At 40.8% G+C, this 27,857-nt stretch overlaps 1 protein-coding gene across 7 annotated transcripts; it reads right to left on the bottom strand.

Annotated features, from left to right (window-relative positions):
• Positions 1-206: 206 nt before the first annotated feature.
• Positions 207-26,818, bottom strand: RAD51C (RAS associated with diabetes protein 51C). Of its 7 annotated transcripts, none has more exons than XM_006857757.4 (9): positions 26,596-26,818; positions 24,357-24,446; positions 23,955-24,077; positions 23,643-23,676; positions 23,481-23,551; positions 22,966-23,189; positions 21,239-21,370; positions 1,825-1,891; positions 207-1,110 (listed from the first exon to the last, which is right to left on the bottom strand). In XM_006857757.4, the coding sequence occupies exons 1-9, from the start codon at positions 26,705-26,707 to the stop codon at positions 935-937; spliced, it is 1,029 nt and encodes a 342-aa protein (XP_006857819.1). In that variant the 5' UTR covers positions 26,708-26,818; the 3' UTR covers positions 207-934. The 7 variants fall into 7 exon arrangements, with proteins under 7 accessions (XP_006857819.1, XP_011628330.1, XP_020531314.1 ...); XM_011630028.3 differs by having other exon boundaries at positions 22,966-23,183; XM_020675655.2 differs by lacking the exon at positions 26,596-26,818 and adding an exon at positions 26,418-26,507.
• Between the last annotated feature and the right edge of the window lie 1,039 nt (positions 26,819-27,857).

Here is a 27,857-nt window from a genome sequence, read left to right as displayed (position 1 = left end):
TACAGAAACCAATATCCGATTGGTTTTTATCTCCTTCGATTATAAAGTCTGGAGCGTCTTTTTTTTTTAATTTGGCTAATGCATATCAATTCACGACATACGATGCGTGAGAGAGAGAGAGAGATGGACATGCATCATTGACTCCATGAACAATGAAGGGTGATCCACAATATGAAAGACAACTGAAAGTTTCTATAGATTGCTAATTTCTGAAGGGGAAATTGTATATTGCTCTCAGGTTGTTTACATTAATCTCATTCAGAGTCCCATCTCAAGAACCATAGCACGAAGCAGTGGCATCTACAACAATAGTTTCAAAGATACCACAAAACATCTATTAAAGAGGCTCTTTTCATTATAGCCCTAACCGATACAAGTGATGATTTAAAGCAAAGAAGGTGCACATAACTCAATGCTGGTAGCTGAGAAACAATGATTGAAGTAGAGAACGTGCATATAACTCAATGCTGGTCACTGGTAGATGAGAAACAAAATGCATCCCTGATGCACATAATGCAAATGCATATTCATTTGTTTGGTAGATCTTTCAAAAGTATACACTGTTTAGTGGATCTCATGAAATACTGATGGCTCAGGCTATCTTAATGTATTATGGAACGCAAATATCTCAGCAGACTGCCAGTCGGTTTTGGCTCGACAACCATGTGCAAATTAGGCATTCACGAACTCATCTAGGGGCTCCAAGAAGGCAAACAACACATATTTATGGACACAAGATCTTGTCAAGCCTAACAACATGTAAGAAATCCAAACGCCAAAAAATACCGCATAACAAAAGGAGGCCACTTTAAGTTGTATACAGCTTCCCAGCATCAATGCTGATAAAGGACAAGCAGACCACCCTTGGCAGCACTTCAACAGGAAAGGATATGCACCCGATTGAAAATCCACACAAACTGCATCCCCATACCTCTTATGTCGTCCTCATCCTTTTACAGCTGGATGCGACACTCCTGATCCCCTTTGTTGTTACAGAGAATGGAGCCGCAGACAATGGCAGAGAGGGTGATTTATCTAGGTATGCACACCTTTCATTGCCTTTCCAATATAAAATAATGCGGTTTGTGCAGGCATGAGACCAACTTTCACCTGCTTCAAGCTAAAGCATTAATGTCCACTGAGATTGGTGACCAATTATGAAATCGTGAAATCGATTCCAGAAAACAAATTCATCAAATAACATTAGAACAACCATTCACAAGTGAAACAGGAACAAGCTCTGATACATGGTTGTATGTATGTGAAGGTAAACATGGGCACATGCATGCACACCTGTATCTTCAAAAAGAGGAAAAGAGAAGGGACATATGTAATAAGAAGCATGTGAAATCTTTACACAAAATATAGACCCTATTCATTTAATAGAGCAATGCCAAGTATTTTCACCGGAAACAACTAAAACCACAACAGACCACATTGGGAAATTGACACGTCAAATAGCAATTACATTTATCATTATTCTTTGGAGTTGTCCATTTTTTGGTCCGACTGAAAAGGAGTAGGTATGTTAGATTTCTCAAGATTGGAACACCACATCTCTGTATTCTCAGGAATAGGTGCTTTAACACATGCTGAGTAGAATGCTTGTTTGTATCAACCAAAACCTCTATAATGTTGCCATAACTACCAAGTATGTAGGTAATTAAATCCAAGAATAAACAAATATATACATGCAAGGTGATCAGGGATATGCCTGCAATGACAACTTATAACAACATAGCAGCCATATCACCACAACTAGATATAACCCGTCATGAAGCAGTAAAAAGAGTTCGAATAACAAAACTTGATGAGGAAGATTACCCAATGCAAGAGTCAATTGGAACGAACCATCGGTACACTTTGTAGTTACTTGGTTCAACAGTACAACCTGCCAAAATGCAGCAAGAGATGTTCGGTGAGCATAAGACCCTACACTGAACAAATATACCTAGTGTAAATTGATTTTCCTGAAGAGCATAATCACAAATCGAAATTTCCTTTTTATGTGAAACAAATATTGATAAGAAGCAAACCCAGTATTACTATGCACGTCTGTTTCATTGAAAATTTCTTGAGACTACAACATGCTAACGAAGTAATCCATTCAGAATGATGATGATGTATGCAACTGACCCCTTGCAATGTATTTCTTTTACATAATCTCATCAGTTGCATTTATCATCAAGTAATAATTGAACTCTAACTCATTGGGATTCTCTCTCATTGACCTATCATTTTCCATCAGTGTATGCATGGCCATAATGGATGGTGGATCAAACTTAGCTTTGACCTTTAAGTGAAATATCCATCTTGGAATTCTGAAATTTGTCACGGGTGGGGAGCTGATCACCCTTATTTGTTGTTTGGGGTTATGAACTCTTATGGGCTTATGGTCATTAACTTCTTCTTGAACAAACACTGCCATGGCCAGGCCCAAGCCGATCATGCCAATCCCATGCCTAGAAAATAGATTTGGCATCCTGACTCCCAGATGATTGTCAGCCAAAGCATACTAGTAAGCCACATTCAACCTCTTCAATTTGGCAAGTGACCATATCCGCCACAAGGTCAATTTCAATCGAATCAGGGATAGGGCGTGAAGTCCATCAACAGAGAGCACAACCCTATTTAAATAAAATTAAGCACAATACACGTGGCCACAAAGATGGAAGAAGACTATCCTAAACATGGCCATAACCACTCAAAAATGGAAATATGATTCCGTTCAATCTTAAGAAAATAAATGTGCAAGGAAAATATAAATCTTTCAACACAAACAGAATATGATAGAAAAAACATGAAGAGAAATTAGAAAAGAGAGAGAGACACAAATGTCTTCGAGGTAGGCAACAACGGGCCGTGCCTCTTAAATGGAACAGGACAACCATTGCAGAGCTTAACACATTTGACCAGAAGTTTGATCTCACGAATGGAAGCATGGCATTTCTCCTTCCACAACTCCACTTTGTGATCACAACCTTTTTGCCTTCCTTGTACGCTAGCCCTTAATTACAGAATACTTTTCCCATTGTGTTTTAAGGATTCTTGAAGCCACTTTTCTCGATGCAGGACTGAGACCACATCAAAATCTTGTGGCTCGATCACGATCGAACCTCCTAAAACTTCGCCTATAGAAGGACAAAACCAAGCTAGTGAGAGCATGGGGCATTGCCAGTGTCCGATTCAGGAATACCCAAGGGGCCACCACATTCCCCTAGTTATCAACACCAAACCGTGCCATGGAAAAGGTTTAAGACATAAGATCAGAACAAAGTAGAGAACCTAAAAACAAAAGGTTTCTAACATGAAAGAGTCGAACAACACCAGGGTTTGCCTTTTAAAAGGGAAAATTGGGGAGACTAACTGTCGTATTCAAAGCCCTAAGCATTGGTACATTTCTTTTCCCAAAACGTCCGACCAGAAAGGAAGCTTTGATCCATAGTTGTTTAGAAACACAATTTACACTAAAATTTAACAGATCCTTCAAGGACTCATAGGAGAAATCGTTATTGTCCTCAATGTTCAAGAAGCACATGCGCACGCCTAAGCGTTTTGTGGACCTGGCCACTTAGGTGTCCAAGTGCCAGCCCAAGAATGGGGTACCCTCACCAAATATATGTTGGGCTTTGTAGCCCTTAAAGGCCTAGAGATCTTGTAAATATGATATTTATAATAAAATATACACTTCAATGGGAGTGTGTGTTAATTGTTGACTAACCAAGGCTTGGGCAGTTTTTAGCTTTGGCCATGTCCAAAACTCTTACCCTTGGGCATGTAGCACAACCGAGAAGGGTTTGCAATGGGTCACTCCTTATTGAGGTCGGAGAGATGCCCAGGGATGATGTTTGTAGGCCAGAAGAACTATGTGGCACCTGTCTGTGGTTGTAGGCCTATGAGAGCAAAGGTTAAAGCCTCAACAAACTTCCGTACAACACGTACACATGACAGCCACATTTCTGAGAAGCAGCCGTATAGAGGGACATGTGTACATGTGCATAGAGAGAGCCCCATTTGCACTGTGGTGACAAATGTTAGATTTGCTCTTAAAGGGAGAGCTGAAATCCACATTTCAGGATTATAATTCCTTTGTTTATTATCCAACTTTGACAAGCCAATCATGAGCCTCTGCTTCGAAACTGTCAGTCATGGGTTGTTGTGTTGGATAAGAAAACAGTAAAGGATCATGGTTTCTAGGGAGGTTAAGTGTCATTATTATTGCTAATTTTGACCCATTAGTAACAAGTCCACTCTTAGTATATTTTATTTTGGTATTAAATTTTTTTAAAATATTTTTTCAAGATTTTAAAATATTATTTCTTCTGTAATTTTCATTAAAAGGATATTTATGAAAATTTCAGAACTTGAAACAACACATGTGGGGCCGAGTTTCCAACCCCACATGTGTATAACGTTTTTATGTGTGGGACCTTGTGCCCCCCCAAGGGGCCACACCACTTTTTTAGCATAAAGTTGCCTACCACCTTTTTAGCAAAAAGCGGGGCACGCTACCTTTTTAGCACAAAGGGGGCACACCTTGTTTTTAGGTGAAAGGGGGCATGCCCACATTTTCTTGCTTCTAATTTGATTTTAAATTAGTTAAAGATAAGATAGAAAAAAATTTAATTTTAAATAAGATTTTGATTTCCTATTCTAGTAGAAGTTTTAAAATATAAATTATCCTTGATTTCTTATAAATTATGGGAGATCTAAATAATGATAAGATTTGTTATATTTTAAATATAAATGGGAGTTGGATATGGATCAAAATATAAGAGGATAAGATTTCTATCTTTCCACCCAAAATCATGATGGCTGATTTGTAGGATGGATGAGTCTGATTAAATCCATCTGACCCTACAGATTTTGTAATTATCTTAAAGGTCTAACTGAAAATTGAATAAAGCATACTTAAATTTGAACCCCCTCTCTCTACACAATAAGATGCGCACTTTTTCATGCCACTCGCTCTTCGATTATAGTATCACGCCAAACTCTCTCCTATTCTCTCCACGCCACGCTCTTGTTGGGGTTTTCTTAGGGGTGGCAACAGGTCGCGTATGGGTCAGGTCCTGCTGGATCCGGACCCGACGTGTGCAGAGTAACCTGTACCCATACCCGAAATGTTGGTTCAGACCCAGACCCGACCCTTGTCTGGTGAGTTTTGGTCGGAGACGAGACACTTGTGGCTTGAATGAAGGGAGGTGCGTGCCAAAAGTTTGAGAGTTACTGTGTCGAAAAAGGAGAGTCTAATGGCTTCAACGGCAAAGCTTACTGCCATTTCTTTCGCTTTGTCTCTCTCCTCCGCTCTCTCTCTCTAGGGTTAAGAGAAACCCATGGCCAAAAGGTGTATCTCTGCAAACCTCTAATATATCTGCACCTCAAGTCTTTGTTTCCCTCTCCTCTTTCTATTAGGCCCATAATGCATCTGCACCTCTCGTCTCTATTTACCTCTCCTCTTCTCCTCTTTTTGTTTTGGACCTCCTGGTAAACAAGGCTGAACGGAGAGGAAATAGAAGGCTCGATATTCATTCTTTTATTTTTTATTTGGTTTGTTAATATAATAAGGGGTAAAGGCTGCATAGAGGTCAGAGGAGTTCATTCCTCGACGTGTGTTCCTTTCTCTCTCTATGTGTGAGCTGGAAACTCAATTCTTTTATTTTTTATTTGGTTTGTTAATATGAAAAAGGTTGCATAGAGAAGGGTTCCTTCCTTGAGCTGTGTTCCATTCTCTCTCTATGTGTGGGCTGGATCATGGTTGTTGGCTACAGGAGCAGGATCGGTTCGAAAATCGCCGAACCAAACTATTGCGGAAGTTTCCTGGGTTTGGGATTGGCGTCTGTGCAATGAACAAGAGAGGGAACGAGATCCTTACGTTTATGGGAGGAAGATCCCATCTCGATGGGTTCGAAGTTTTGACTGGAAAGAATCTAAGCTCCACTACACATTAAACGAGGTTGTCCAGTAGAACAAGTACGGGTTCCCTTGGTTAAGGGATCGAGGTTTCCATTTGTCATAAACGGGGTTCCTCTTGTTCTAATATCCAGATTCTTCAAGTATAGGAATCAAGGTCCTCAATTGCTTGGCCTTAAGATCCGCAAAAATCACTGGTTAAGGAAACAAGTCCAATATGTATGCTATCCTCAAGTTAAATAAATCTATAGTGCCCCATTTCTATACATCACATGCTTACATGCTACTTGATAAATGTGAAATACTACTGAACACTTTACTATATATGTCCATAGTCCATACTTCAAAATCCAATATGTACATATGAGCGTATGACAACCTCTAATTAAATAAATCCATAGTGCCCTACTTCTAGGAATACACGCTACTTGATGAAATATTCAATACTTTTAGGCACATTACTATATGGTATGTTGTCCATAGTCCAAAATGTAATATGTATGACATCCTATGTTTAAATAAGTGCATCAAACCATATTCTTATGCAACACATGCCCATATGCTTGATAAATCTAAAATGTATGGATTATTAGCTACTTAGTTTGTGGTCCTTAGTCCAAAATCTAAAGTGTACGACATGACCTATTTAATTAAATACAAATTACTAAAATTTCATACATTAGGTGCCTATATACTAGATAAATGCTAAAAGTATAGATCACTCTATTAGAGAGTCCATAGTTTACTTATGTACTCCATTTTTATATATACTCCAAATCCCATTAGAGCTATAAGTTTAATAACATAGTCCCTCGGACCACCAAGATATTCCTTACACATAAATCCAAAAACTAATCTACAAGTACACAAATTGGATTTTTTCAATTATTTTATTCAATTACATACTTAGAACACCAACACGCCCCCCCCCCCCAACCTTCCCTCTTCCCCGCCCAATTCCCCCCTCCCTCTATATTAGTCCTTGGACCCAAAACCAGCCCACACAACTCCTCCATTAGCTTGTGCTAATCATTCTGGTAAATCTAGTCGCTCCTCCCAACACTCCACGCGCATGTGCTCTTTCCCTGTTTATTTTTGTGACTCTTGTGCGTCAATAAGACAAAGAGAGAGAGAGAGAGTTGAGTGTGTGTGCAGTAGCGAGAGGGAGAGAGAGGTGTGCGTGTGTGTGCACAGTAGAGAGAGTTGTGTGTGTGCACTAGAGAGAGTTGTGTGCGTGCACTAGAGAGTTGTGTCTGTGCACAGTAAAGAGAGAGAAAGTTGGGTACAGTAGAGAGAGAGGTGTGCATAGGGAGGAGTGAGAGTGAGAGTGAGAGCGAGGGAAAGAGAGTTACGAGATAAATGCATTTTTTGTTGATTTTCGTATATATTTTGTGATTTATACTATAATCAAGTATTTGGATTGAAACACGAATGTTGCATGGGTTTCGATGCATTGAATTTCTAAGATTTATGTGATAAATCTGGATTTAGGATCAGAATATGAATGTTGTGTTGATTACTTTGTCTTGATTTGACATTTAATTGGATAATCTGGTATTTGATTAGAGCACGAATACCAAATTTGTTGCTGTGTTACATAACTTGCCATTTGCATGAATATTGAATTTATTGCTCTGTTACAAAACTTGCTACTTATATAAAAAGGGAAGAGAGAGAGAGAGGTATAGGAATTGAGAGAGAGAGAGGTGTAAGAATATTTTGGAACTAGATTCATATGTTTTTGAAAGTAGATTCCACATTTATGGAACCAACCCAAGATTATAATGTACCAAAACCTTGGACCATGGTTAATGGTACCAAGAATCTATTTCAAAATAATACTGGAATCCGCAAATGGTTGGAACATGATCCCCTTTATTTGGGAGCGAGGTCCCGAAATTTTGGGAACGAGATCCCAAAATTTTAAAACCGAGGTCCCTACGAGATCCCTAGGAGGAACCGTAGGATCGAGGTTCCAAAGCAAGAACGCCACCCTACCCCCACGGTTCCCTTAAATATGGGCTGGATATTTATTTCTTTATTTTATATTTGTTTTGTTAATATAATAAGGGGAAACGGCTGCATAGAGAAGAGTTTCTTCCTCAAGCTGCATTCCTTTCTCTTTCTAGTCTGCAGTTGCTATTTTCTGATTCTTTGAATAAGCTAGAGAGGAGAGAGGAAGGGGTTTTGACCGAAGGGGTGAGAGAGAGAGAGAGAGAGAGAGAGAATTGTTGTTGCTATGGGAAAATGTTTGAGTCCCACATCGAAAAGATTAGAGAGGTAATGTAAGGGAGTTTGCTATAAAATAAAGGGTCGGTAGAGTGAAGGGATGGGAAACTTTGGGTCCCAGGTCGGGTATGGGGCAGGTCCACTAGTACCCTACCCGCAGGTCCAAGGTTTGGACCCATACCCGGAGCCGTATTGAAAGCTTGTCCCAGGTCGAGTCTAGGTCCATAGCCAACCCTAGGTTTTTTGTGGCCTTTAAAGGCCTAGAAAGCTTGTTAAAAAGATATTTATACTAGAATATTCACTTCAGCAGGAGTATGTGTGTTGAGTGACCAAGAGTTGGGTGGTTTATGGTCATGATCATGTCCAAAATCTATACCTCTGAGCATGTGGCACTACCGAAAAGGTTTCCAGTGGGTCATCCCTTGTTGAGGTCGAAGAGATGCCCAGCGATCAGGTTTGTAGGCCAGGAGAACTGTGTGGTCTCATGTGTACAATTGTAGGCCTATGAGAACAAGGGCCAAAGCCTCAACAAACTTTCGAACAGTATGTACACATTAGAGCCACATTACTAAGAAGCAGCCTTATAGATGGGACACGTGTACATGTGCATAGAAAAAGCCCTTTTCACACTGTGGTGGCAAATACTAGCCGTGCTCTTAAAGGGGGAACTAAAATCCACATTCCAGGATTATGGTCCCACTGTTTATTGTCCAGCTTTAACAAATCAATCATGAGCCTCTGAAATGAGGCTGTGAATCATAAGTCTTTGTTGGGCTGGATATGAAAACAGTAGTGGATCATGATTTCTGAGGCAAGTGGAGTGCCCCTATTTACCAATTGGTATCAGTCTAATTCAAATATATCTTATTTTGGTATTACAAATGTTTCTATAATTTTTTAATATTTTTCAGAATTTTATAATAGTAATTCTATTATAATTTTCATCAAAAGGGTATTTATGACAATTTCATAACTTAAAATAACACATGCGGGACCAAAGATTCAGCCCCACATGTATGTCTTTTTAAGAGTGGGGACCATGTGCCCCCCAAGAGCCACACCCAAAATTTTAGACAAGAAGTGGTCACACCACCTTTTACGCTAAAAAGTTGTAATGCTACCTTTTTAAGGAGAAGGGGGCACACCCCATATTTTAAACATTTGATTCAAATTTTGTTTTAGTTAAAGATAGGAAATCTTTTGTTTTTTTAATTAGAATTCAGAAAGTAGTTGGACTTGGGTCAAGATCTATCGAGATAAAGTTTCTCCTACCTTTCCACCTAAAATCATGATGATTGATTTGTGGGATGGATGACTCTGATTAAATCTCTCACCCCACATATTTCCTAATTATCTAAAAGATCAAGTTGGAAATTGGATAAGGCATACATCTGAATCCTATTCAAAATAGGAGATAGATCTTGTTACTGTTTAAACCTATTTCAAACCCCTCTTCTCATTACAAGATCTTTTTCTCTCCCATAACAAGTCTCTCTCCCTCTCTCTCTCTCTCTCTCTCTCTCTCTCTCTCACTCTCACTGCCATATTTCTCTCTTTCTTAAAATTTGAAACCACATGACCCCCTCATTTTGCCTTAGAGAGGGTTACGCTACTCTCTCCTTCTCTCCCTTGATTTAGTTGAGTAGCTTCCATTAATAAAAGAGAGGTGGTACTATGTAAAACCCGCTACTCTCTCCTTCTCTCCCTTGTTTTAGTTGAGTAGCTTCCATTAAATAAAAGAGAGGTGGTATTATGTAAACCCAAGAGCTAAGGCCTGTTGTATTTTGAAGAAAGAATAAAGAAGACCATCCTAAAGAGAGATCACATCACAGATTCAGCTCAAATTTGTTCCCATAGCGTTTCTATAAACCCTAAATGATTTTTAAGCTTTCTAAAACCCTAGAAAAAGAAATGTTGCCTACAAAGTTTCCCTATCTCAGAATTTCCAGCAATACCTATAGGAGTAAAAATGCACCATCGGTCAAGGAATCCGATGTGAGTACCAACCCCTGATAGGGTAACTCTAGGCATCTTCTAGTAAGTTTTCCCAGTAGTTTTAATTACTTTTCAGTATTATTTCCTATTTTATGAGAATTTTCATAAACTTATTGTGCTAAAAATTAAGGTAGAAGTTAGTTTAAAGTTCCTGGATAGTTTCAATTACTCTTGACAGCAAAAATAAAAATCCTAGGTTATATGTAAAGTATTATTTTAATTTACAACAACATATAGTGGCTCATGTAAAGTAGAATTCAGGTATTTGGAATAAAAATAAAATAAAATTTTTGTATATCACACTGTGAGTTCCACATAGCCACACCTTTCATTTGAGTCAAGAAAACATGGTATCAAAAGGTTTTTTAGCTGAATTTATCTAGTCTGAAAGAATTGATGGGAAGAACTATGCTAGTTGGAAGAGAAAAACAAGGCATGTCCTCTTTGAAGGAGGACTTAGCCAAATGCTTGTTGATGACCCCCCACCTGTTCCAAAAGGAAATGCTTAAAAAAGGGACACCGTAAAAGAAGCCTATGCTCAATAAGAGCGCAAAAACACTCTAGCAAAGCATGTGCTTATGGTCATGGATAACACCCATGGTCTTGAGTACGAGCATATGAAGACTACAAAGAAGATTTATGAACAACTTGAGAGCGATTCTGCCACACCTTGTCTCACTAGGAAGACAATGGCTATGAAGCAATATTCAGATTTCAAGATGAAGGAAGGAGGCAAGTTAACACAAGCATATACAGCAATTTAGAGCTTCATTTCGTGAACTCGAGGCTACACAAGTTAAGCCAGATGAAAACATGCCAACTTGCCAGTTGCTGAATTCTATGTCGAGCTCATGGAAAACTTCATTTCAGCTACTCCACGGGATCACCAAACTTAAAGCCAAAGAAGAAAGGAAATTCTCTCACGATACTTCAGCCTTGAATGACTCCATAAATCTGGTAAACCTTAAACCCAACTTTGGTTCATTCAAGAAGAAGAAAGGCAAAGGAAAGAATAAAAATAAAACAAATGAGAAATAAAAGGGAAATATATGTATTACATGATACCTCATCACCACAGAGAGATTGAGGAAGATGTCGTACACAGAATTAGAGCTAGGTGGGCAAAGTGGAAATGTACATCTGGAATTTTATGTGATCGCCGCATACCAATGAAGTTGAAGGGCAAGTTGTATAGGAAGTTCAATAGGACAGCTATGATACCAGCTTTACTCAATGGGGGTGAATGTTGGGCGGACAAAAAACAATTACCCATAGAATGAGTGTAGCAAAGATGAAGATGTTGAGATGGATGAGTAGCAAGACAAGATGGGATAGAATTCAAAATGAATCCATCCGAGAGAATTTAAGTGTGGTACCAATAGGCGATAAGATGAGATAGAGTACACTTAGGTGGACTGGCAATGTATGGCGTTGACCAAATACAGCACCAATTAGGAGGTGCAAATTAGTTCAAATCGAAGGACTTAAAAGGGCAAGGGGTAGATCCAAAAGGACGTGGTTGAAAGTAGTTCGGAAAGATATGGGGATTTATGGCCTCACTGAGGGTATGGCATTTAATAAAGCAAAATGACGAACCAGAATTCGTGTAGTCAACCCCAATTAATTGGGAAAAGGCCATGATGATGATGATACCTCATCACCATGTTTATATTTGCCAAGATATCGTGATTTTCTTTGGGATTAGTGACCTTCGTGTCACAAAAAACAAAAAAAGAAATGGAATTTTTGGTTACCGAAAATCATGGAAACTACAGAAACTATTTACTTTAAAACATGATATAAGCGCATATCTCTTTCGAGTGAAAATATTTCTCGGGAATATTTTAATGTGAAAGAATTCCCCATGAGGTTAGGTAAGGGAATATTTCCACACCAATGGGTCCCAATGCATCTTCTCACACCAATTAGGACCTAATTGGTGTGAAAATATTTCCACACCTAACTACATGAGGGAATTTTTCACACGAACCAAACGTGCCCTAAGTTTTCCCACTTCTAACCGTCCCTCTAATAAACTTCTTTTGGCCCCGACTAGATTTCCACCATTATCTCCCATAATACACCCTTCATCAAATGCTCCAAGCCTCCAACTTTCCCATCCACCATAAAAGAGAAGTGGGGACGAAGGGGGCCTAAGTGGGGGAGAGAGAGAATGAGGGGAAAGAAAAAAGGTTACAATACTAAGAATAGTAAGACTTAACAAATTCTGGAGGATACCAACAAGACTTGCCCAATTCACACCTTTTTATAATGTTTTCCTTTGGGCCGTTTATGAACCTAAGCTAGTCAACTTGAGCAGGTCCCAGTCAACTCATTGTTGGGGTGGGTTTATGACTGTTAAAGGCCGTGACAGCATGCAAATATCATTTATAATGGATTATATGTTTCAGCGAGAGTATGTGTGTTGGTTGACTGACCTAAATTTAGGTAGTTTATGACCCTTATCTCTAAGCATATGACACTACTGAAAAGGGTTTACAGATGATCATCCCTTATTGAAGTCGGAGAAATGCCTAGGGATAGTTGTATACCTGGAGAGGTTTGATGTAGGCTTGTGAGAGCGATGGTTAAATCCTCAACAAACTTCTGCACGATACATACATCTGACAGCCATATTACAGGGAAGCAACCCTAAAATGGGATGTGTAGAAATGCATAGAGAGCGCTCCCTTTGAAATATAGTGATATGTCCATATGACTTGCACTTAAGGGTGGGGGAACTGTAATTCACATTTTAAGATTGTGGCTCCACTATTTATTGATCAACTTTGACTAGTCAATCATGATCCCCTGTATAATATTGTGAGTAATGGGTCTCTTAGGTCGGTTTGAGAAGGTGGTTGAGAATCACGGTTACCAGGTCGGGTGGTGTAATGCCTTGACAATCACTATTGAGCCATTGGTACCACTCTACTTCTCGATATTTTATTTTCAATGTTACAAATGATTCTATGAATTTTAGAAAACAATTTGCAATTGAGTTCTCAAAAAAACCAATCATGCAAGTCTTGTGTAGTGTGTTGTAGCAGCCATGTAAACGTCTTGCATAATGTGTTGTAATAGCCATGTAACAGTCTTGCATTATAGGTTATAACAACTATGTAACAATCTTGCATAATGGGCTGTAACAGCCATGTATCAATCTTGCATAATGGGTCGTAACAACCATTTAATAGTCATGCATAACATATATGGGGCACATTGCCCCACAATTTGTATAAAGTGAAAAAGCCATCTATATTTTCTTCATCTTGCGCTTGAAATTACTCTCGTTTCTCTACTCAATCTTAACAAGTTTTAAGGAGAGGTGCCACATAGTCGCATGCCCTATAGTTTTTACAAGGGTCTAGAAACCCTAATTGTGTTTATGCTCTCTAAAACCCTAATTTGTGAAGTAGTGCCTAAGGAAGCTTCCCAGCTTAAAAAATTCCACATCCAATAGGATAAGAGTGCACTATAGATCAAGAAATCGGGTGTGGGTGTACTAAGTCCTATAGGGTTGACCTTAGGCAAATTTGAGTAGGTCTTCCAAGCTGTTTGTTTTATTTTTCAGTCATATTTGCTCATTTATTCTGAATTTCCAGGAACATTACGTGTACTTAAATTGTTAGTAGAAGCCTGTTTTTCATTCTTGAATTGTGTTTATTTGATTTGGCAATAAAAACAAAGGTCCTAGGTTGTATTTAGGATTTCTTTTCTTATTTACAGCAAGGCATTATGCCATTTGTAATTGGAATTCAGATTGATTAATAAATAACTAAGAGAAAATATTTTATTTTATTAACTTCAATTCCCCATAGCCACAACATTTATTCCCAATCTTACAAAATTGTGCTTTGAGCTCCCCAGTGCATGCAATTCTTTCTAGGAAAAAGTTTATATAAGGTTGCAACCATAAAATGTAGAATTAAAGATGCACCTCACAAATCCATCATCGAAGGTCGCTTGGATGTTGGGAAACCCTCTAATTGATCATCACGACATCGAGATGTATGAATATAAGAAGAAAAAAGATTTCGAGTCTGCAAAATAGTGTATCTTGCAACACATTATCTGAATCGTCCATTTTAAGGATTTCATGTATTTACAGATCTACTTGATTTGAACCATTTTTAGAGTTTAAAATTTTATAATTAGAGATAAAAATAGGTTTTCAAGCCATCCTAAGAAGTTTTTATATCAAAATTATATTTATGATAAATTTTAGAGGCGTGCCTTAATTAGATTGCTTAAGGTTACAACCTTATGCAAACCACACCCCTTTTTAAAGAAAAAGAGACATTTTTTTCTTTAATTGCCTTGAATTCCACATAGCCATTACTTTCTTTTTTTGAGAGATGGTTAATTTGCATTAAAGGAGAAGGAAATTACAAAAGTACAGTTCCGCAGTCACCCACAGGTGGGGACTCGGTAAAAAAGGAGAGGTCAGATATGAACAAAGACAATACAACAATATATTGTAGCTTCTCAAAGCTGTGAATTCAAGTAAAGCCAAAAAACAAGGGCTTATAGAGCCGCCTTGTTACAATAATAGACAATAAGCTTTCAAAAAATAAGCTCCTGTGCAATTGGCTAGGCTAACTATCAGGCTGCCCCCAGTCCTGCATAAAAAAGGGGCCCCTGTCTTCTAGCTCCTTCTTTCGCTAGTCGATCTACGTACGCATTGGACGTCCTCCAAGTATGCATCCAAAAGACGTCCATATCGCTGCAAATGAACTGTATCTCGTCAAAGATATGAATAAGGTGCCAAGGTGGGGGGTGTTGAACCTCTAACCTAGGACATCACGTTAGAGGAATCCCCTTCGACAATGAGTGAGAACCCCATGACGGATTAAAAAATTTCAGTGCTATTAACAAGGCCAGACTTTCGGCTTGAGTGGAATCCTTGGTACCTATGTATTCTGAACATACAAGTAGGGCAGAACTTGCATGGTCTCAATAGATACCTCCTAACCCCGCTGGGCCCAGATTGCCTAAGGAACACCCATCGAAATTCAACTTGATAGTTCCATGAGGAGAAGGCTGCCAGTTATTGGGCCTTGTGACTGAATGCGATCGAAGGTGGAGGAGGTTGAGCCATTGGGGGAGGAAGAAACTCCCTGGAATGCCCACGTTTGTGCTTGAGGACCCAAGCCCAAAGGACTCTCGGATGGTTGGCGAGACGTCATCAACATTTCCCTAGAAGAGCCACATTGTGCAAACGGAAGTTCTTGATGCCAAGACCACCCTGCAATTTGGGACGACAGACCAAGTCCCAAGATACTAGGTTGTATTTCTTCTTTCCCCTTGACCTGACCAAAGGAAATTGCTCATGAGTTGGTTGAGGCGATTGGCCACAAAGGCAGGCATGTGAAAGATACACATGAGATAGATTGGTGTGTTCGCTAGAGTGGCTTTAATCAAAGTGGATCGACCTGCCAAAGAGAGGAAACGTCCCTGCCACCCTGCCAAACGTCTATCTACCTTGTCTATCATAGTCGAGCAATGTCTTTTCTTAGGCTTGCCTAGGCCTAGGGGTAGACCTAGGTAGGTGGTAGGGAGGTCCTCCACCTGGCATTCTCAGCTAGGCACTAAGGCACGGACTTGAGTTGAGGTCAAACCAACCCCCAACAGTCTGAATTTGTGCATGTTAACTTTGAACGCCATTGCCTTCTGAAAGCAATGAAAGAACAATTTCAAAGTGTCAACCTCTCTGACAGAGGCATCCAAGAAAACAAGGGTGTCATCCGCATACTACAGATGAGAAATAGTTGGGCCATGTCAACTGGTCTTGAAACTAGCGAACAACCCGCCTGATAAATTTTGGAGATGGATCGACTGAAGACTTCAGCCGCGATTGCAAAGACAAAAGGGGAAAGGGGGTCCCCTTGACGAAGTCCCCTCGAGGAGGGGAAAAAGCCTTTGGGTATACCATTGATGAGGATAGAGTAGTGTGGATGGGAGTAGCAGCCTCTCATCAACTTTCTCCATCGATCCCCGGAGCCCATTCTGGCCATGGCCTCGTCTAGAATCTCCCAGTCAACGTGATCATAGGCCTTCTCCCAGTAGATCTTGAAGATGAGACCAGGTATCTTGGAGAGGTGTCTAGAATGGATGCACTCGTGGGCAACTAATGGCCCATTCAGAATTTGTTTCTCTCTTACGAAAGATGTTTGGGAGCCGGAGATAACCCTGAGCTAGACGGATTGGAGCCTAGAGGCTAAGGTTTTTGCCAAGAGCTTGTAGGAGGAATTGAGAAGGCTAATAGGTCTATAATCTTTAATTTCCTCAGCTTAGGGACAAAAGCCAAGAACGTGGCGTTCAAGGATTTGTGGAGGATTCCTCTTTATAAGAACTCTTCGAAGAAGAGAAGGAAGTCCGGATGAATGATCTCCCATAAGTCCTTAAGGGGGGCAATCTGAAATCCGTCAGAACCGGAGCCTTGTCTTTTGGTAAGGCATTGAGGGCTTGAATTATTTCATCCTCAGAAAAAGGAAGTTCTAACCACGAGGCTGGGTCAGCAGGAAGGGTTAAGAAGTTTAGGGAGGTTTTAGGTCTTGCCCCTTGAGGGGTAGAGTAAAGGGATTGGTAGAAAGAAAGTAGGTCCTGCTCGATTTCTCAAGGTTGGGTAAGGTAGGAGGTATTGTTATGTAACTACTCAGAAGGGTCCGGGGGACGGGTTTCCTCGACATCATCCAAGTTTTTTAAAGTTTCCAGAAGGCTGGCTTTGATGAGGGAAAAGTTGGCAGGGAAGGATTTGCTCCAAGATTTCAAACCCGACTTTAGGAGTTGAAGCTTGGTCTGAAGTTTAAACCCTGCTCTACCAGACACCTGAGAGGCGATGGTAGTCCACTAGGATTGGACCAGAGGAAATAGATTGGAATCTTGCAGCCAATGGAGTTCAAAGCATAAGGGACAGGGGCCTCTAGGGATTGCATTGGTATCCAGGAGGATAGGGCAGTTATCAGACACGGGTTTAGGTAGGGCCAGTGAAGTGGTTTTCGAGAATTTCTCATCCCAATACACAGAAGTAAGAAACCCGTCAAGTTTGGAGAGGGTTGGGTTGGAGGAGTGGTTGGACCACGTGAATTTACTTCCCTAGAGAGGGATGTCTAACAATTCATTGCGGCTGATGAAGTCGGAGAAATCCCTCATCTCCTGAGTAAACGAGGAGGAGGTATTCCTCTCGAAGGACCATCGGGTGACATTAAAGTCACCTCCCAAACACCAGACAAGATGGGGTAGAGAGGAGATGTGATCCAACTCAGTTCAGAAGCTAGGCCTGAGTGAACTTGAATTCGGCCCGTAGACCGCTGTGAACTTCCACTAAAGGTATTCCGAAAATCCCAATGTGGTAGTGACCGTGAAAATCCCAATGTGGTTAGAATGAGAGTGACCGTGAAAATCCCAATGTGGTAGTGGTTAATGGTAGGTCAGAGGGGTCCCAAACCACCCAAATCCCACCTGATGCCCCTATAGCTGGCAGCGAAATCCATAGGCACGGCCTTGTTCCCCACACACTACGGACAAGTTGAAGGTTAGGATCAAGAAGTTTGGTTTCAATAAGGGCTAGGATAGAGGGGGAATGTTTGGTGGTGTAAGCACGTACTACAAACTTTCTAGAGGCTTGACCTAAGCCTCTCACATTCCAAATCAGGAACTTCATGAGGTAGGAGAAAGGGGTTGGGAGGAGGCTAGTCTAAGGGACCTCCTCAGGCGGTTCTCTGGTGACAAGGCTAAAGAGAGATCTAACGGTTTACCAGCGAAGGTAACATAAGTGAAGAGGTTGTAGAGTTCCCTCTGACCCCTGATTCTCACCTGCATCCTACTCGAGGCATCAGCTGTCAAGAACCTGTAAGCAAGGCCTTCTGAACCGTCGTACTCAAGCCCAAAAGTCTATACATGGAACACATCACCGTTGGACTCCCTAAGAGGGTCCTCATTACCTTCCTTCAAAGGTTCTTCGTCATGCGATTCTTTGGGAAGAGGAGGTACTAGAGACGGCTAGATCCTTGAGGGAGCTGGTTGAAGCCAAGGGGGTTGAGGTCGTGAGGGAATCAGAGGCCAAGCAAAGGACAGAAGACTGAGATGAGGCCTTCGATGGAAGAGAATCCAAAGGCTTCTCCGAGGACCCTTCGTAACTATCCAGATTCAAGGGGGGATCACTGAGTTCAGGGAATTCAACAACAGGAGAGGGAGATGGGGGATAAGATGGGTAAAGGTCAAAGGGCAGAGAGGGAAATGACAAGGGGAGATTGGAAGGGTGAGGGTGCGAAGTAGCAAGAACAGATGGCTCCTGCTGGATGGAGTGCTAGGAAGAATAGGGACAGCCAAGAGGGGGAGGGGGAAGGGGAGGGGGGAGAGGGGAACGAGGGGTAGAGACAAGAGGTAAGGATGAAGGAGAGAGGATAGAGGGTAGAAGCAAAACCTGGGAGGGGATAGAGTAAGAGTCGTGAGGGATGTAGGCTAGAAAAAGGTGAGACTGGAAAGAGGAGTAAGTGGACACGGCGAAGGGAAAGGACGGGGGCCAGACAACCTGAAGGGTTTGAAGGCGACGACCAAGGACCAATTGAGGGACGAAAGTGATGTGGGGGGGGAGAAAATCCGAAAGGAAAGCTGGGTAAGGGGGGGAAGGATCCATGGAGAGAGCTGCAGGAATACCCAAAGGGACCAGATCTTTGGGAAGAAAAGGGTCGACGGGCTTGAGGCCGAGGGAAAGTAGATCTTCAGGAGAGAGAAGGCAAAAGAAGAAAAAGAAGAGGTGAGGGGGAGGAGGGGTTAGGGGGGGAAAGAAGGGGAGGAGCGGTCCACTCGAAGAGAGCGAAGGCTCTGTATATTAAAGACCCCACGAGATTGAGCAAGAGGGAGGGAGGAAGGAGGAGAGAGTGAGAGGAGATGGGAGGAGGAGGAAGACAGTAAAAGGGAGGCTCTGCCCGACAGATCCATGGACGCGTGTCCAGGGGGTGAAGGGTCCTCCAGCACAAAGCACAAGGGCTGCGAAGGGGAGGGCGGCGAGGGTAGCGAAAGGTGTACGGGAGAGGACGGCTGGGCAGCAGTGAGCGGCTGCGTCAGAGAAGAGGAGGGGGTTTCCTAAGCAGCCGCCAAGTGGTCAGGGGTAGGTGAAGAGGTGGACCACATGGAGGGCGACGAGGCAAAGAGAGTGGAAGACTGTGCAGCAGAGGGCGGCTGCGACAGGGAGGAGGAGGTGGGGGCTGTCTTATCGACTGCCAGGTGGGCAAGGGTAGGTGAAGAGGTGGGCAACGTGGTGAACAGTGGAGAAGAGAGAGAGGCGAGAGGCAGAGTAGAGAGAGAGATAGGCTGAAAGGTTATGTGGGCCGAAGCTTGCGGGTCGATTACCGATAGGACCCCGTTTGGGAAGTCAAAAGGGCGGGGTATGACTAAAGGGCCGGGCTTGTCCTTGAAGTGAGAAGAAGGGGAGGGGGGGGGGGGTGGGGTAGTTTCCACAAGCCCTTCTTTCACGGGTCGATGCGTTCTAGAGTGAAAGTCTACGAAATCTAGCCCGAGTGTAGCTTCCTGGATCTGGACTGTCGGGACAGGGTTCTGAGACATATCTAACCTTTTGGAAGAGCGTTTGGACCTTTGCTGGTCCCAAAGAACCAAGCCCGGGTCAGGGGGATGTCTTGGGGGCCTACAACTGTTACGCTTTCTTCTTGCTACCACCGTCCAGGACGATGGGCTTTCCAATCCCAAAAAAGAACGATCCTACCGCAAGAGCCTAGGGGAGGGGGCCGAGGCATGTGACCAAGAGGTAGAGACCGGGAAGAACAAACCATCAGCTTCAAGCCACACCGATTGGGGGATCCGTTGGGGGTCGAGTATCTCCAAAAGCAAGCGAATGGCTCCCAGGGGAAGAGACTCGATAGAGATCCAGTGGATAGAGATGAGGGACCCACAGGCAGCCGCTAATCTCTTGAAGGTTTCGAGTGACCAAACATGGAAAGGGATATGGGAGAGGGTGAGCCATATCCGTTGTTTCTTGAAGGATCCAATTTTCGGGGACAATGGCCGTAGAGAGCAAGAAGCCCCTTTGAAGGAAAGGGCGGCTGATTTTTATAAGGCAGTCTGGGCCCCAGAGGAGGAAGGGAAAGAGAACAAAACCTCACCACCGGAGAGGTGGCTGCAAATGAGGTTAGGCTCTTGCCAGAGGTCTTTGGCCCATTTCTTTAAACCTGTTAGGTCATCCCTTCTAGGTTTAAAGCTACCCACCAAGGATGCTGCAAGCTTGGCTTTAAGAGCCGCAGAGTTCTCAAGGGAGGAGGGAACACTGAAAGGGAGAAAAGGAGAGAGGGAAGTAGGGAAAGGAGAGGGGAAGGCAGGGGAGAGGGGAAGGCAGGGGAGAGAGAAGGGACTGGGGCAGCTGGTTTGGGAGCAGCAACAACTTGAGTGAAAGAGGCTAGGCGGCTACTGCCTTGCTGAGAGGGGTCACCGGAGGTGCACAAAGAGGGGGTGACCTGGGAGAGGAAAGAAGGAGGTGCGTATTAGGATACAAATCGTAAATGTGATTCTAGGTTAACACAGGCCTGAAATGGCGACGCTTACCCTTCCAGACCATCTCAGCCTCCCATGCCCAAGTTGACAAATCAACGAACATAGCCACTACTTTCACTCCCAATGTTTCAAAATTGTGCTTTGGGCTCCCCATTCCATGCAAATTTTTTCATGCGACAATGATCCATAACGTAGTGGTAATCAAAGTAAATATCTAAACAAAATCCATTCCCAGGAAAAAATTAATAGAATATGATCTGATCATTGATTCCAAACATGATTAAAAATGAAATATCATCGATCTAAATTTGCCTAAAAAATATCAAACCTCCATGCAATAACATTATTGACAAAACAATGTATGAACATGGAATATGGAGTACGAATATAAGACTAAGTTATTATGAACATAACTAATAATTCAGGCATTAACTACAAAATATAGTTTACAATTTCCAAGCTACAGCATATAATACAAATTCTGGCATTAAAACATGAAATAGGAATGAAGTAAGCACAGCAATAATGACAGAACGATCAGGATGGACATCAGAAACATACATTTTTATGATGAATAGATGCAAACACGTACCGCAAGGTTAAACTTCTTTGCAAGTTTCATCATCTTCTGCGCTAATGCACTAAGAACTCGAGTTCTAAGGGCCAAATCATCAAAATCCTGGCGGAAGTGAAAAGTGACACTATCTATAATAATAATTTTAACCTGTAATAACACCAACATAAATTAAAACAATCTCCTCAACAAAAATCAGATATTACAGAATCAAATCATAAACAAATCAGTGCTCAATTATGTGCCAAAATAATCGTACCAATATATAAACACAAATTGATTTGACACCCATGCACATCAAACACACACACAATTTATCCGTAGACATACTTATTTATGTAATTGTATATAAAGACACATACCATTACATAGAAGTACCCACAACTACACACACAGATCACGGTTACAGATGTACTGGATGCTCAAATGGATGCTCGAAACCATGTGCAGATTTGTATCAATACATTGAAAACAGAGGTAAAATAAAATAAAAACTGATGTTGCTGATGTATCAAGGCATCAAGTTAGTATTGAAACATGACTAAGGTATTCAAACGGTTTGGCAAAGGCTATTGCATTTATAAGCCCTAATACCTCAGTACTAGGTTTGTTTTTCAAACAGTTCAATCCATTGCAAGAAGGAGATGTGGCTTGAACAATCTCATGCTCATACACCAGAATTGAAAGATCCAATAAGGGAACCCTATAAATGAACGACAACTTGAGATCAGCGATAGAACTTCTCTGATGCGATGAACATTAAGAGAATAGAAGTTCCTTCAGGGAATATAAGAAGAGATATTAATATCCGACAATTGTTTTGCAAAAATTCCCCATAAAATAAAAGTTGCGGGACGCAAAACTCTTTCACGGTAATATCCATATTCAAGAGGTTATGAGCGTTCATTATGGGAGCATAACTCAATGAATGTATACATATGAAGGTGTCAATTTCTGTTTTGGGTTCAATACATAGATATAGGCAACGATTTTCAGTTGTAAGTTGACCAAAACTAACATGGAAAAGAACACTGAGGTGGTTGTGCAAGAAAAAATCGGACTTGTTCCTTGAAAAGGTAAAACAGAAATCCCTTGATGTATACCTTGCTTTAAATGCCAACTACAGAAAATGATGTGACCAAATAGAAAATGAATTTGCCTCGCCATGACAGAGTTCATCGTGTCAAATCAAAGTATGAAAGAGCCAAGAAGCCAAAGGAGTAAAAGTACGAATAGGAGCAACAAGGCAGCAATCTTGAATACCAAACGTCAATGAACTACCAAAGAATTCCCACAAAGTGAGGACAAGCACCACCCAAGCAGGACATCCATGAAGAGGTGACAGAGTTTAAATAATCCTATGGTTTAAAACGAAGGAAAGGTCAACTTCTTCACAAGAGACCCCCGTATTAAAAGATTCTGGAACCTAAAAATCCCAAGTGAGATATCTTGAAGGCCAATATAAGTATTTTATGGCACTTTCAAATTACAAAATAATGAAAACTATAACAGCCTATTTCAATTCAACTTCTTAACCATTACACAGTAACTTAATGCACACTTTCAGTGAAGAGTACCCAAACACGAAGATTTCCTAAAAAGCTGATAAAAATAAATAAACAGATGGCGCTCCATCCTCACACATATAATCCGAATTAATCAGGATATGCATATTCATCAGCCAGCAAGATGGCAATTTGCAAAGAATATTCAATACATGAAATGCATTTTTATCTTCTGCTTACATCTTTCTGAGCTGAAATAAATTTCTCCAAGTAATTTACAACAGCAATTTGCTCAGTGTAGCTGCAGATGCGGAAGTAGAATATGTTTGCAAGAATAGCATTTACATGCAAATTTTCTTGGCAAACACCAACATCGTCAGTTTGAAGAACCTTATCCATTATGTCCTGGATGCAGGACTCAGCAATTTGAAAAGCACGCTCCACCATAAAGCTTCCCTCTGTATCTGTCAGGATTTAAATATCAGATCGATTCTCAAACATGATTTCAAATGTTCTTCCATGCTGTGGTTGGGAAAGGTCATTATGTAATAAAAAGACAATATACTTTAAAATGTGATGTCATTATGTTTGCCAGTGGATTTTACAACTGAGCAAGTATTGACAATGCTGCTCCCAACTGACTTTTTACCAAAGAAAAGAAAAGGTCCCCACCAATAGAGTAAGCGGGGAAGATTAACGCCATTGGCAAATGAAGACTAAAGTGTCGCAAAAACTACATTCTTAGAGGGTCATACCTACATAAATTGCTTTTCCCCCAAGACCACCGTACTCAACTGGGATTTGCACATTGACTGCCAATTGAATACTGAAGAGATTTTATGAGATGGAAGCAAACACAAGACCTGACTTGTATTTAAGAAAAGATTGATGTTGACTAAGCAACGTAAATTTCATACCCTAGTTGTGTTTTACCAATGCCAGGGACGCCACCTGAAAAAATAAGTTAAGTCAAAACCACATTAGACAACAAACATACTTCACTTTCTCACCAGCACTTAGAAACTCAAACTAGACCTTGGTCAGAATCTCGTCCGAGCTTTTAAATATAGAAGAAGTTTCTTCATGCCAGTCACAAGATTTGATCTAGACAACATGTTAAAACAGGAAAGTGTATGCCACCACAAATATTGAATCTAAATACTGAAAAATTAGTTTGTCACGACGAGTCAAGTTGTCTTAGACAACTTGCAAAGAGTAGCTTCACTAACCGACTTCAGTGATCTCCTTGCAACTAATGCCTCCACCTAAGATGCCGTCTAGATCTTCACAAGATGTTGTAATATGATTCATTGTCCGATCCTCGCAAAGAATGTCCCATGCTGTCTGTGCACCTGCGAAAGATGAAAATCAATGAGATAAGTAGTTGGAAATCAGGGTCTCATCCAATACCAAAATATTCAATAATTATATTCATGATATTTCCTTTGAAAATCGGAAATAGTTATCCCAAAGTATCGATGATGCATCTCGGACACTTCCAAATGCCATAAGGTAAAAAATCAACTATGATAAAGCTACAGCTCTGCAGTATCTAAAGTTATGATAAATCCAAAAATAAGTTGTCATACTGGATATATGAAAATGAAGGGAGAAAAAAAAAGACTTCCCACCAGCAACAATAGAATCGGGCTTGCGCATCATTCCTGCCTGTGTTACAACCCTTAAAACATCCGATGCCTCTTGTGGAGAAACATCTAAATCTGACAAGCAAAATTGAAAGGTTTAACCAATGTTCAAAAAGGCGGAGGCAGCCAGGGCCCTGACCACCTATGCAGCTGGGCAGCCGTAGGGAGTGGGAGAGGGGGGAAGTGGGGCGGCATATGTTTTGTGTCAGTGTGTAAATATAGTGTGTGTGTGCACGTGTGTCACTGTACATATATAGAGTGTGTGTGTGTGTATGTGTCAGTGCACGTGTGTGTGAGCGTGAGGCCTCACATGAAATACTTAAGGACCATCTTCCTTTTTCTTATATCTAGAGTAAAAGAGAGCATATGGATCCGTGTTTGTAAGAGGCCTTGAACACTTGGAGTATGTTCTTCTTTTTTATTCTTCCAATGTGTCGAGAGAGAGAGATTCTGTAGAGGGACCTCGCATATGAGTCCATTTGTCTTTGTGTAGGTATGTGTGTATGTGAAAGATAGAGAGAGAGACCTTGCATCTAACTTTTGGAGGCCATCTTCTTCTTCTTATATGTAGAGAGAGCACATGGATCCATGAAAGAAAAAGAGAGATATAGAGATAGACATAGAGAGAGATATAGGCCTTACCTTTTCTTTTCTCTTTAACATGGCTTTCATTTTTTTTTTTTTTAAGGGGTTGGCAAACAGCGGGTGCCCAGACCTGCAGGCGCCCACCTAGGCGGGGGCCTGGGCAAGGCGCCTTGGACATGCCTGCCTAGACCCATCGGCCTAGGCTATGCACAGGCGGCAGCCAGCGGCCGATTTTTTCAACCTTAGGTTTAACTAAAAACATCTTTGACGTTACAAGATTGGTCTCAAGAGTAAGCTTACAATTTGAAATATTAGGGATGCCAAAATCTAGACCAGGACAATCTTTCAAAATATCGCCATCAATATCTTTTCAATGATCCATTTGGGATAAGAATTTGAAGGATATAAAGATTCATATTAAGCTTGATTACAACGAATTTCACCACTAAATAGTTCCTACACCAAATCTTCGTCTTTAGTCTAATTGACCACATCCAGCTTTCATGGAGAAGGCCACCAGTTTAAACCAGCATTTTATGACTTGCCTGAGTCGACTCGGACTCGCCTATGGGCAAGGCTGTGGAACTTGCCCGACCCTTATTAAGGAAGAAAAAATATAAAAAAATTGAAAAAAGTAAAAAGCAAATTGGAAAACACCACCATATTACTTATAAATAGTTTTTTGGATGATTTTGATAGTTTTTAAGGTGATTTGGGCATTGTCATATTTTTTACCTTTTTAAAAAAAACATAAATATTCAATATCTAAATCAAAGTCTTCAATAATCCATCTTTTATACAGTTTTTTCATCTTTCTGGACTTCTTATGATTTCTACTACTTCTTCATGTTTTTCTTATTTTTCACCGTTTCTTTTTTTTTTTTTACTTACTTTTTTGCCTTTTTTTTGGGGTTGTACAGGATTAGGTCGAGTTCACTTAGTCCATTGCGCTTGGCCAAAAGCCAGGTCCCTTGGCTGAGTTTCTAAACACTAAACCAAGGCTCTCCCTCATACAAACAAGCATCTCACAAAGAACAAAAGCCGTGTATGACCAACCTTATCGCCAAATACACTAACATGTAATTCAAATTAAGCACCTCACAATGAATTGATCAGATTTTATTGGTTATGGAGCAAACCTGAGATGCTTCTATAAAGAGAAATTGTGATAAGGCACCCTCGACATAATAAGGATGAGATTAACATAATTTTTCTAAGGAGATCCAAGAATCCAGAGGTACAAAACTGAGTGAACTTGATACAGAGTGGGACAACAATCAAAAAGTGATATATAATGGCGTATTTTTCACTGCAAAGTATTCTCAAAATATATCCACCACACATACGACATCTTTAAAGTTGTCATCTCACTCAAGGTAGGGCACCTCAATCTAAACATCAAGCTGAAGAATTGATAAATAATAGCTAGTCTCAAGAATCCAAATATATTTATATACATACAGAGAGAGAGAGATTTAGTCACTAAAAAAATATGGAGACCCGAGTAAAAATGGAGAGAAAGTTATGAAGGCTTTTCCCGATGACTCTCTCCTGTATTCAAGAGTAGAAAATGAAGCTCTTAGTATAAACCCTAGAGAGAGAGTGAGAGAGAGAGAAGTGATGAAAAGCAGTAAGTTACCTGCGGCGAGAGCGGAAGGGGAGAGATGAGAGAAAGAGTGGAGATAAGTGTAGCCAGCTGAAAGGAGCTTGGCCCTCTGAGAGGGGGAAAAGGGAAGACTCCAGATCTCCATTCTATTTTCATGGCTCCATCTCAAAGTCAGAGACCATTCCGTTTCGTGTCATTTTGCTTTTTAGGGTTTGGGGTGAACAAATGGCGGCGGCAAATCAATCCCTACGTATTCAAATTTCAAACTCGTTCTTGTGGGAATTTCTAGGACTTGAGGCCCACTTGGTTACTTAGGATGCTTTTGTACTAATGACAATTGTTAGCAAGTCGGGGAATGTAGAGTCATAAAATATCGTAAACCATTAGAGACAGTGAAAAACAATAAAGTCATTCAACAATAATTTTATGTCGTAACCTAGAAACATTACAGCAATACTTACAAGTTTTTATCCAAGTTTATAAAGTACAACAACATTGCATCTCATATTATCGCGACATTAAACTATGGGATTGTCAACAAAAATACCATTTATGTTTAGTATAAAGAAATCACAATCATTCTTGTCTACTAGATTTCAAAATAAGTGATTGTAAGATAGTCATTTATTAGACGTAAAATTCTAAAAAAAAAATCTTCAACTTCGTAACGCACCCCAAACCATCCAATTTGACATCTAATGAGTGGAAATAGTTGTGACCTCCTTGTACAAAAGATAAATAACCTCTTTGTAGACAATCTCTTAAAATATATGGTGGATTTATTGGTAGTATTCTATGAAACAATAACAACAATACTAAATTGTAGACAACCCATCTCTGACTGAAGAAATTCCAGGAAGTCGAAGACCTATGAACCACAAGAACCATGAAGCCATACCATAACCATAGGCCTTAGAATCACCAAATACCTCTAAAATTGACTCGTACACAATTCTGGCACCCAAAACCCTGAAAATTGACACCCTGAAGCCCAAGGCTCATAGGCTGTACATAAATTAGTTTTTTGGGGCCAAAGATGATTTTAAATTGAAGTATATGTCACAAACTTTCCAGCAACTCATGAATCGCTCGAAACAATACACAGCTTGGAAGTTATGGCCCAAGGAAATTTGTTTGCAAAAATGATATTTTAGTCCCTTGTGTCAAGACCACTAACGATGGAGTCCGAACTACAATCACCGCACGAGCTCAAGCGTTAGATACACCAACACCCACGTTAGGGCCAATGAAGCCCAAGATCCCAGAATCAGAACCGCCAACATCAGCAACGCTGC

This window comes from Amborella trichopoda, chromosome 9 (genome assembly GCF_054954075.1).
Source record: "Amborella trichopoda isolate Santa Cruz 75 chromosome 9, AtrichopodaSantaCruz75HAP2 v2.0, whole genome shotgun sequence".
In the NCBI taxonomy this organism is placed as follows: Eukaryota; Viridiplantae; Streptophyta; class Magnoliopsida; order Amborellales; family Amborellaceae; genus Amborella; species Amborella trichopoda.
This window is presented reverse-complemented; position numbering and strand designations above follow the sequence as displayed.